Here is a 12,502-nt window from a genome sequence, read left to right on the forward strand (position 1 = left end):
TTACACAATATGTCCAAGTTTGAAGAGCAAGGATTAGTCTAAAAAGGATTTGCAATAAGCAGACACAAGATCTAGCAAAGCTTCTGTAGACCGAAATGAGTAATGACCACAGACAGAAAAGACTTTGCTTAGCTATACTTGCTAACATAATCAACATTTTTTTTTTTTTGGCAAGGGAGGGGTGGGGGATATAATTCTTGTTCTTCCTCATCATCTATATAACCAAAGAGACTTATCTTAACAAATCAATGAACAAAACTAGACATCAGAAGTATCTAAAGTTACTGATCGGTAAATTTTAAATCAGGGTACTAAGTGTGTTAAAACTTTAACCCAGTATACTTAAGAGTAAGGTCAGAGGTTCAACTGACATGAGCCCCAAGTGGCTCTATTAAGTGAGAGCACTGACGAAAAACAGCACTTCTTTCCAAAGCCACCAAGGTTAATTTCTAAGGCACATTAATAAGGATACTAATTTCCTTGTTCACCATTTACCATGGAGATTGAAATTTTTCATGTCTGAAATTTTAGTGATGAAACCTCACTTCTCATTCCTGCTTTATTAAAAGACTACAGCTGAAAAGAAAACAGCAAAGAACAGATCTGATTATACTGAAATTTTTAAACACAAAAGTGCTTCAAAAATATTTTAAAAGTGATAAAAAATTTTAAAACAGAAAATACACATAAATGAAGTAAACATTTATAGGTTTAAAACCAAAAGTCCCACCATCTGAATGACTCCAGTGAAACAAACTGATCTTAGTGCTATCCGGAATGCCTGAACTACGTGCTACCAGGAGGCCAAGTACCTCAAGTCTCACCAGTGAAGGGAGACGCATGGAACATGAGCATGCTCTTTCTCCTTTGAGCCAGGCAGGAAGGGTCAAGAGCATAAACATGCCCTATTTCTGCTTTAGAAATTCACTTCCAACTGTTCACAAGAAAAGGGTCACTGAACCACAGATTTAACTGCCAGAATGTGAATACTGCAGCAGCAATCAATTCTCTGGTGCTGAGCAGTTCTCTAGTTTGGAGAAATGAACAGAGAAGACAACGACTTAAATCTGCACAGTGACCATACAGGTTTAACGATGTGAATCAGCTCGGACAACATGAATGGGCTGCTTACCAGAAACGAGAAGTCCACGCATGTCACAACTTTCTGGTGGATTACTCCTCTGCTGCTCTCCGGGATGGATGTGAACTGCTGTGAATAACACATTTGTGGGATCTCCAGAAAGGAGTCAAAATTTCTGTACTTCTCTAACGCTGCTTTCTCAACACTATTTTCAGTAAGATATTTATCCTACTGACAAATACCAATTTCAAATTTAAGCATAAAACATCTTGCTACTACTATTCATTTGAAGAAGGATATGAAGATGAAACAAGGAATCTGGTTGCATATTATAAGACTGTTATAGTTTTGTCTTATTTTTCTTCACTTTCCCTTTTTATGAAGTATAATTTTCAATGAGAATTGTTAAATATAAATTTAACCTCAAAAAATCTCAAGAAGTTTTTATGTATAAACTCAACCTATATAACATACAGTATCACATACAACCCCACGGACTTTGAGGGGAGACCAAGATGAAATTTAATAAGTGGTTTTTCCCAAACCCAATCTCTCATTAATTCCAGATCTTCAGGTACAATAATAGCTACTACCAACATTGCAAAAACCATAACTGAAATATCCTTGAAATAACTGAAATAATCCTCAAAAGGACTGCTTAGACAATCTGAAACAATGAATCTTTCATTATCTCAGCATGCAACATCTCACAATCAGCAACAGCTCTAGTTAGTAATCATGTAACTAAAGAAATTGCTTCTTAATGAGAATCACTTGATCCCTAAACAAGGCATATATATAAGTCTAGGTTACAGCTAACTATAATATATACATGCCCTTTCCCTGATTAACTAATAAATTATAAAAATTTAATGATGTTTATTTTACTTAAAAAGGCACCTCTCTGAATAATTTAATACATGAGGATGTCTTGGCACAATTTTATTTAGGGTACGAAAGTTTCAGTATACGTTCACATATTCACTCTATACACACATTTTCTTCAGAGAACAGACTATATATCCATCACCAAAAACATCCTTACCGTCTGGAGCAACTCCAGGTGTGGGCTCCTGACCAGCAACATCTTTATTAACTGCTTGCTCCAGAAATACCATGTGGTCTTCAGGGCCTTCAACTTCCATTTCATTGTTATAATCTTAACAAAAAATTATTCATCCTTTACCTTAGAATGAGCTTTTCTGTTTTTGCTAAGTCAACAATCATTCCCTTGTTCTAATGGGAGTAAATTATCACTAAAAATGCCATGAATTCTTCAGATTTTTCTACTTTGAACCAAATACATAATCTTATTTTTTCCAATATGGAAAATATAACACATTAAAAAGCTTAACTCACATTTTACTATTTTAAAAGGACATCACACAACTGTATACTGATGGAATACTAGAAAGAAAATGTTAGTAATCAAGATATGTCTACTTCTAAACCCCTTACAGATGATGAATTAGAACTTTTATAGACGCTGCCACTCATGATGATGAAAATGGAAACCAATCTGATTAGCAAGTCTGTTCCCTTTACAATCTAAGAGTCTTGTTATTACATTTATAATCAATGGTAACTAGTAAAACCACATGAAATCTGTTTGGAGTAAAATAAAACTAGAGCATGAAGTACAAATTAGGTCATACAGCCCAACAATAAGGAACTTCCACTTACTGGCCCAGTGTAAGTGTAGTGTACAGGAAGAGTACACTAGTCTTGTAATTAAAATCTAAGGTGAATAGTTGTAAAAAAGCTAGATTAGATGTGAGCCATGAGATTCAGAGATAACCAGGAACACCTGTACAGAAACTGGAGTCCCTCACTGTTACTGAGGTGATACGCTGGTGGCTGCCTGGCACATTGTCATAGAAAACAAAATGTCTCACAGGTACCTGCAGGGAGCTCAGCCATCTCCACCTCTTCACCTGGCTGCAAGGGGTCCATCTCAGCCGCCACGTGTTTGCAATACAGACAGATGTACTCTTCTCGGAGCTGAGGGTCTGGTTCATGATCTGCTGGTTTGTCACATTCTAAGTGAACCCATCTGCAATGATAAATATATTTAAATAAAATGCTCTAATTTAAAGTTTAATTAATATTCAAGGAAAAGAGATAATGACTGAGAAACTGGATATAGCAAGGGCTCAGGTGACAGAAGAGAGGTTAGAGGGGTTAGCAATCGAAGGTTCTAGAAGAGGAGCTGTCATTTTTGGATGTCACCAAAGGTGTTGACTTAAAAAAAAAAAAACACATTTACTATTTTCTCTTTATTTTCCTCCTCCCAATGCTTGCTTCTGGTCTTATTTTTTTGCCCACTTACATCATCATGTCTTTCAGACTCATACAAAACATATTTAATTCCATCTACAACAGCAATCAGTACTAAAAGGATTACTGGAATGACAAAAGCTTGGATTTCAAAACATACGGCAGAGCAGATGACTACGTGAACAGAAGAACACACAAATACTCCAGCAGAGTAACTATCTTCTTACCTTTTGCACATATTACAATGAAGCATGTCTTTCTGCAATTCTGGATGATAGCACTTCCCACAGAAAGGACACAAGTTCTCCTGCTGCTGGTAACAACTGTCACACACCAGGCAATTGTGGTGCCACTGAGAACTAGAGCGTGTGCCACACTCTACACAGATTCTGCAATTCTAAACACCAGGAAAAATGAAAACAAAAACAGTTTGTTCTGCGTGTGTACTGCAGTTCTGGTGTACATCTTTTTAAAAAAAAACAATGAAACATTTGTAGATCATATATTAAACTTTAATTTTTATGACACTAAATTTAGGGTATATGTTTTTGAAAAAGCTGCTTGTTCTGAATATCTGATATCATTCAATTTACACTAAAACTTCCTGGAAAGTGTAAGTAGGAGATAGAGACATCCAAGAAAACATAAACGGGGGAGGAAGAAAACCAAAAACATGGCAATCCAAACTTCAAAAAAAGAAACACGATCCAGAATCAGGAAGCAGCTTGTGTTGAGTAAGTCCTGCTCAACTCCCTACTGTGAAAGCAAAATGGCCCTGCTAGGGAATTCCGCTGGTTTATGTGAAGCTCAGAAACTAAAAAGAAGAATTTGCACTAAGGAAACAATGATGAGCCACTCCAGATGATCAGGTGTCTGAAATTATGGAAATAATCACTCAACACGAAAATCCAATACGACTGCTCGTATTTTCAGAACAGAGAGTGGCACCATCCTTAGCAAAGAACTACTGATGGCTGGCCTGGCAGAGGCCTGTGACACCTCCTTCTGGGCCTGTGAGCGAAGTGGCCTTAACATCCAGGGCACAAGGTTCATAAACTGTGGGATGCTCACTACTCAACCCCAACTTTGCAATCTAAATCACCAATAAAAAGGAACTTACTTTCTGAGCTGCTGTTATCTTTTGATATAAAAGAGATGTTCACTAAAAAAGAGAAACTAGCATGAACCACAGATCTGCTAAAGTCTGTATACAGGTTATACAGTGGATGTGCTCATACACATTGATGCCAAAACCCTAAAATGTTAGAAAACAAACTCCAATAGCAAATTAAGAAAATAATAAAACCATGCCAAATGGAGTTTTAAAAAAATGCAAAGATGGTTAAATATTAGAAAAAAACCTGATAATAAAATTTAACATATTATTAGGTCTGAGAAGATAAAATTACTTCACTAGATGCTGAAAAGGCCTTTGCAAAAAAATGAAAATCCATTCCTAATTAAAAAAAAAACAACAAAACTCTGCAGACAATAAAAAAGCGTGGGTATTTCCTTAATGTGAGATACACACAAATTTCAACTCAAAAGCCAGCATTTTATTTCTAACTGGGGAATCCTAGAGACATTCCCACTAAGGTCAGAAAGGAAGCAAGGAGGCCTACTATCTCCACCATTTAACATAGTTCCGAATCAATGTAAACACTGAAACAAATGAAAACAGAGGCAAAAGAAGGAAGAGAAGAACCAACAGTACTTGTAGATGACAGCATACGTGAAATCCTAGAGAATCTATTTTAAATGTAATAAAAGAATTTAACAAAATAGCAAGATTAAAATAAGCAATAAAATTCACAAGCACAAACAATAACCAGTTAAGAGACATAATGAATGGCAAAGTCCAATTTATAACATCAACAAAACAGAGAAATGTTTAAGAAGAAACTTAGGAGAACTCTCAGATGGTTCAAGCTGGATTTAGAAAAGGCAGAGGAACCAGCGATTAAATTGCCAAGGTCTGTTTGATCACTGGAGAATTCCAGAAAAACATCTGCTTTATTGACTACGCTAAAGCCTTTGACTGTGTGGATCGCAACAAACTGTGGAACATTCTTCAAGAGATGGGAATAACAGACCACCTGACCTGCTTCCTGAGAAACCTGCATATGGGTCAGGAAGCAACAGTTAGAACCGGTCACAGAACAATGGACTGGTTCCAAATCGGGAAAGGAGTGCGTCAAGGCTATATACTGTTACCCTGCTTATTTAACTTATATGCAGAGTACATCAGGCTGGAGGAAGCACAAGCTGCAATCAAGACTGCTGGGAGAAGTATCAATAACCTCACATATGCAGATGACGCCACCCTCATGACAGAAAGCGAAGAGCAACTAAGAGCCTCTTGATGAAGGAGAAAGAGGAGTGAAAAAGCTGGCTTAAAATTCAACATTCAAAAAGGAAGACCGTGGCACCCGGTTGCATTACTTCATGGCAAATTGATGGGGAAACAATGGAAACAGTGAGAGACTATTTTCTTGGGCTCCAAGATCACTGCAGATGGTGACTGCAGCCATGAAATTAAAAGATGCTTACTCCTTGGAAGAAAAGCTATGACCAACCTAGACAGCATATTAAAACGCAGAGACATTACTGTGCCAGCAGAGGTCCATCTAGCCAAGGCTATGGTTTTTCCAGTGGTCATGCATGGATGTGAGAGTTGGACCTAAATCCTAAAGGAAATCAATTCTGAATATTCACTGGAAGGACTGATGCTGAAGCTCCAATACTCTGGCTACCTGAGGCGAAGGGAACTCACTGGAAAAGACCCTGATGCTGGGAAAGATTGAGGGCAGGAGGAGGAGATGACAGAGGATGAGATGGCTGGATGGCATCACCAACTCAATGGACATGAGTTTGAGCAAGTTACAGGAGATGGTGAAGGACAGGGAAGCCTGGTGTGCTGCAGGCCATGGCGTCACAAACAGTAAGACACGACTGAGCCACTGAACTACAACAAGGAAATGTCTAAAACCTATACAAGGAAAATTAGAAAGCATTCCTAGAAGACTTTAAACCAGACTTGAACAAATGCCAAGATATACTGTGTTCTTAGGATGTCTTAACATCAAGATGTCACTATCAACATTACATTTAAAGTAACCCTGATAAAAATTCCAGTAAGATTCTTCATGGAGCCTAGAGTTCACATGCTTCCCAGGTGGCTCAGGGGTAAAGAATCTGTCTGCCAAAGCAGGAGATGTGGGTTCCATCCTTGGGTCTGGAAGATCCTCCAGAGGAGGAAATGGCAACCCACTCCCAGTATTCTTGCCCAGAAAAATCCCATGGACAGAAAACCTGGCGGGATACTACAAAAACTGGATTAGAGAGTCGTACATAAAAAAATAATGCAGAAACTAGAAAAACATATGAACTCTCATATAACCTCAGCATAGGCAAAGTCTTTAATTTTAACTAAAAACTCCAAAAGCAATAGAAGACTGATAAATCTGACTACACAAAAATAAACTTTTACATGGCAAAAAAAAAACCACCCCGCAGGCGAAGTCAAAAGGCAAACTGGAAAAAAATACTTGCATCATACAACAGATAAAGGCCTTATATCCCAACTATATTAGGAACTCTTAACTGGGGCGGGGTAGGGGTCAAAATCTTCACGAGTAACACGCAAAACACAAGAGAAGACTACTCATAAAAGGGGGTGAAAATGACCCTTAAGCATAAGAAAATATGGCCAACTTCACTCGAGAGAAATGAAAATTAAACTACACTGAGGTAACATTTTTCACTCATAAGACAGGCAAAAAATCAAAAAGCCAAATAGGACACCCTATTGACAAGAATGTAGAAAAGAACTTCTCTCACGCGTGAGTGGCAGCAGCAGGAACTGACGCAAGTCCCATGAAAGGGAATTTGACAATACCAAACAAAATTGCATATGCAATTATCCTCCCACCCCAGCCAACAAACCCACTTCTAGTAATTTATTCTAGAGATTTGCTCCCGACAATTCAAAAACCCATATGCACAAAGTTACTGACTACAGAATCATTCTAATGTAAAATACCAGAAACGACCTAAATATTGAAGCATAGAACACAGGTTGAAAAACTGTTTCAAATTTAAAAAAAAAAAAGGAATGAGGAAGATTTCTATAAACTGAAATGAATTCCAGATAATAAGTAAAAAAAGTAACATGCCAAAGAGCACATATAATAATATGCTGCCTTCAGGGTAGAAAAGGGAAACATGTTTGCTTATCATTAAAAAATACACACAGGAAGGACAAACCAAAAGTTTCTGAAACAATGTTAATATCCTATGTACTTTTAAACTAAAAAGCCAAGAATGAGAAATTAAAAACACTTCAAGAATAACAGGCAAAGCACAAGGATTCTCACTAGACACCTTGAAAGAACAGATATGCAAGCATGAGGGAAGGCAAGGAACTTGGCGGGAGGGATCAGAACTGGGGTACTGGTATAAATTCGTCACTTATAAATGATGTCCATATTTGAGTACACACATACTTGCGTGTGTACTTGTACACATGCACACACGTGTGTGTGCAGGCATGCAGTTCCTGCCTCGCTTGCTGAGAGGACACAGCAGCACACGCCACAGAGCAGTGCGCAGGCCCAGCAGCGCACCTCTACTAAAGGAGCGTGGCCTATTTACAGAAAGGAGGACTACCGAGTCCAGGGCAGGGAAGGCATAAGAGGACTTTGGAATATCTTGCTATGCCCAAATATAATGAAGTGCTCAAATAAATGGGAGGACATCTAACAAAAACACAGGAGCCAGCTTGAAAAGACCACCAAAGGCAAAAATGGAACAATCTGAGCACAAATCAGGTACAGTAATAAATTATTGACAACAAGAATTCATGAGTCAGTACTGAGAATATATAAATCATTTTAACATGTGAAAGAAGGGTGGATTCTGGATTACAATAGAATGCAGAGGTTGACAGGTAAACATTTACTTAGAAAAGCATATTTTACAAAAAACAGGTTAAAACTATCTCCTATCATCTTGGAGAAAATTTTGAGGAGTAATAAGCAATAAGATATCTGCAAGGTCAAGTGTCTCCTCACATAACACTTTTTTAGATCCAAGAGGGGAAAACCAGTGGAGAAAGCTGACAGCAGCCTGACCAGATGCTCAGAGCTCACATGGCCTATGAGGGAGAGGGACGCTCCAGGCGAGTCCAGGGGAGGGCCTGCCAAGGGCACAGACCTGCTCAATCTTCTGGCCAAGAACGACGTCAAAGACAAAAGGAGCAAAGTTCCATTTGTGATTAAAACAAACAAATAATCCAGGCATGTGAGGAAAAACTCTATTATTCAACACTGTCAATATCAAACAGACAGAGGAGGGTTTAAGAACTTTCCAGATTAAAGGAGTCTCAAGGAACACGACAACTAAACGGAACACTTGCCCCTAGACTAGATCCTGGAACCCACAGGGAAGAGGCAAATGCTGTGTGGGACACTAAGTCAAGTGACAAGCTGAAATATGAAGGGTAGACTAGACTGATGTAAATGTGCGGAGTGGTAATAGTGCAGTGATTATGTAAGAATATCCTCATTATTAAGAAATACACATTTACGTACTTAAGGGTAAAGGGAACATGGTGTGTGTAACTCACCCTTCACATGGTTCAGGGGAAAAAAAAATTAATACACAGAGTGGAGTGGGCAGGGAAGAGGTAGAAAGGAGAAAGGCCACAATGACCCTACTGAAATTCCAACAACTAAAGAATCCAGGTAAATAGCAATGGGCATTATTTTTATTTTTCTTGCTTTTAAAGGTTTGAAATTACTCCCAAATAAAGCCTTTTAAAATGCATCATATACCAACACACTGGCATTCTCAAGAGAGAAACAGAAAAGCAAGCTGCGGGACGATGACTGGTATACAAGATCCTGAAAGGAGCATCCCTACCTCAGTTCAAACAGCACACTAGACTGACACTCCCAGGAAGGCACACCTAGCTGCCCCTGTACCTCCAGCCTCCACCAGTGTCTGAATTTGACTCAAGACTATAAACAGATATGAAAGAATTCACCAGTAGAGAAAGGGTATCACTCTTCAAACTGCTCAGAGGATAAGTATTCCTATGAAAAACTCCAGGATAATTGAGCACTTATGTCAAGCAATATGCTGAGCACTTTACAATCATTTCACTAAATCCAACACCCCTTTGAGGGAAGGACTTTAGCTACAGAATGAAACTTGGCTTACGGAAGTCAAATAAATTGCCAGAGATCTTGTATTTACTAAGTGAAAAACCTGAGATTTGACTCCACTGCCTAATCTTTTAAATCACTTTATAATACCTACACAGAACAGAAGAAAACACACTGCACTATCTACTCGAGAATATGAGTATAAGTAATTCTGCCACGTGAAAACCAGCAGCAATTACAGAAAACAAATCAGTAAGAGGGCAGCACAAAGGGAAGCCAGAGAACAGCCTCCAGAAACAAACTCGGAATTCTGGACACATTTTCCAAGATAATGAAAACCATGACAAAGAAAATAATGATTTAAAACAGAAAACAAAATTACCTAAATGCTATGCTAAAGGTTATTAAAGAGAACGTAAAGAAGGTAAATATGTTTTTAAAAAAGAAAGAAGGTGTATTTAATCAACACTTACTGGACCTAAAAGGAGAATGGCAACGGTCAACACAGAAAGAAAAAAAGTTTCCAGAATAAAAAGAAAAAAGTTGTAATGCAAAACTCTGCCAGATGAAACTCGTGTCATAGGTGGAAGGCAATAGTCTCTTTCAGGTTTCTAAGAGTCCAGAAAATTTAAGATTTTTTAAAAACAGAGGTGCATAACCATGTCTCCAAGAGACTAGTGGTGAGATGACGTTGGAAACTAGAGAGAAGATTCCACCCACCCCCTCGCCAAAGAAAAAGTGAGGTGATCTACAGTCTAGGTTAACTTAAGACAGAAGGCAGAGAGAAAACTTCTGATTTCTTCATTTTCAATGGGAAACAGGAGCAGAAAATGTTATAGTTTCATTTATAACTTAATATTAGTAAAATACAATTCTGAATTGCAATCATTGCATGGAATAAAAATAACTGAAAAACAGAAAGCTAAAAGAACACTTGTCTTAAAACTGCCAAGCATTTCAATTACATCCATTAATCTAAGTGCTTGACTATTAAACCCTTCAAAAGGTACACTTAAAATGACACAGAAGGGTCCAATATAACGATGTGAAAAGATCATATTCAACTTGTAAACTAAAACCCTGCACGACCATATTGTCAAGCAAAGCAAAATATCCGGTTCCCTCCTCCCAAAAAGAGGGCATACACAGAATACAGAGTACAGTTTCACACTGATAAAAAAGCAGATTATCATTAACCTGACATACCTGCTTAATCCAGCAGAAAATAGTTTTTTGAAGAAAAAAAAAAAAAAGAGCAAAATGCAAGGAGAAATTGATAGTGGTCAATTGTAACTACATCTGAATATGCTGTTGAATCAAACAGCCAAAAACAGGGGGAAAGAGCTTCATCTAATTAATAAACACAAATACTACAAGTTTAAAACGTCACCATTGGAAGGCATCCAAATATACGTCATAAAGCTACCGTAGCGAAACTGATTTAGCACAAAGCAAAATCTAATGTTTAAGTACAACCTGAAAAAATAAATGTGCCTAAAGTTAACAGCACAAAAAATTTGAGTGCAGCCAAAGCTATAATCAAAGGTAAATTTATAGTCTGAAATATCTCTTCCTTAGGAAAGCGAAGGAAGCGATCACGAATTCAACTTCCTATTTCAGAAAAGTAAAAAGAAGAGCGGTGGCGGAGATTAACGGTAAACATACAAACGCATCCGACGCAGCTTTCTTTCTTCAACCCGGAACCGAACCAAACCATGGGACAACCCGCGGAAGCGCCCCGGCCCACAGCCAGGAAGCAACTGCTCCCGGGCTGCAGGAGCCCGAGCCTCCTCCGCCCCGGGGTCGCCCAGGCGACCACACCTGAGAGCGGTTACCCGCGGGCTCTGCCCCGCCCTGTTACGCCCCACACCCTAGGACCAGGTGCAGGCGCTCCCACGGGGTGGAGCGGGGCGCGGCCCCCCAGGGCTTCCTCCCACCGCCCCACCCAGGCCCCATCCCCGGCAGGATCGCCACCCTTTCCAAGACTCTCCGAGGAGGGACCACCGACACCTACCGCACCACCGTCCAGCACCGCGTCCCCGCAGGCAGCTCCGGGAAGCAGCCCCAGGCTGGCGCCACCTCGAGGCCTGCGAGCCCCGCGCGAAAGCGCCTCCTCCAGGAAACCTGCGAGGCCTCGGCTTCCAACGATCACCTCTTATCTCCGCCCCGCCCCCACAAGGCCCCGCCCCCAAGGCCCCGCCCCAGCTCCTGAAGGCCACGCCCCTCCAGCCGGAAGGATGCGGACACCAAGACCCCGAGAGCAAAATCGAGGGCAGAAGTCACAGAAGCGCGTTTCTGTGTTCCTGGGACTAGAGTACGAGGGCGCAGGGAGACCGCAGATGTACTCTTTGCGATCTACATGTTTCGTGAAATCCTGACATTTTTCATGGAATTGCTAACTCTAAAAAATACAGGGAATTCCCTGGTGGTCAAGTGGTTGGGGTTCAATCCCTGGTCGGGAACGAGGGTCCCGCAAGATAATCAATCATACAATTTTCTAAAAAAGTTAATATAAAATGTAACTGCTTCCCTGGTGGCTCAGACGTAAAGAATTCGCCTACAGTGCAAGAGACGCGGGTTCGATCCCTGGGTCGGGAAGGTTCCCTGGAGCAGGGAATAGATGCCCACTCCGGTATTCTTGCCTGGGGAACCCCTGGACAGAGGAGCCTGGGGGGCTGCATAGTGCATGGGGCCACGAAGACTTGGACACGACTGAGCGACTAACACTTGCACGTTCAACTGCACTTAGCATCTGTATTTTTTGTTACGTTAGTCCCAAGTGCTCTCTAAGACGTGTGAAAGATGCAAGATTTTGCACAGTTAAGAATGAGGCTGTGGACCGCACAGGGAAGCTGCTCGGGCAGCAGGGAGCAGCACCCGCGGAGCCAGGGGATTCTTCACACATCACTTGACAATAGGAACTGCACACAGCACACGGTAATTTATAAAGAGAAACGCCTGCGTTTTAGAAACAATT

General features: G+C 40.1%; 1 protein-coding gene across 22 annotated transcripts in view; it reads right to left on the minus strand.

Moving 5' to 3' along the window:
• The window catches only part of KMT2C (lysine methyltransferase 2C), a 257,448-nt gene that overhangs the window by 97,349 nt on the left and 147,597 nt on the right, over positions 1-12,502 (minus strand). For 18 of the 22 annotated variants that reach the window (XR_003589232.3, XM_060415212.1, XM_042249046.1 and 15 more), the window contains 4 exons: positions 3,586-3,755; positions 2,983-3,134; positions 2,127-2,240; positions 1,133-1,210 (listed from right to left, as the gene is read on the minus strand). Coding sequence is in view for 21 of the 22 variants with exons in the window: in XM_060415212.1 (XP_060271195.1) it covers positions 1,133-1,210; positions 2,127-2,240; positions 2,983-3,134; positions 3,586-3,755 (514 nt within the window). In the remaining variant the exon portion in view is untranslated. The remainder of the gene's footprint in view (positions 1-1,132; positions 1,211-2,126; positions 2,241-2,982; positions 3,135-3,585; positions 3,756-12,502) is intronic. The other 4 variants (XM_060415213.1, XM_042249047.1, XM_027969041.2 and 1 more) reach the window with 1 other exon arrangement.

Source organism: Ovis aries, chromosome 4, assembly GCF_016772045.2.
Source record: "Ovis aries strain OAR_USU_Benz2616 breed Rambouillet chromosome 4, ARS-UI_Ramb_v3.0, whole genome shotgun sequence".
Lineage (NCBI taxonomy): Eukaryota > Metazoa > Chordata > Mammalia > Artiodactyla > Bovidae > Ovis > Ovis aries.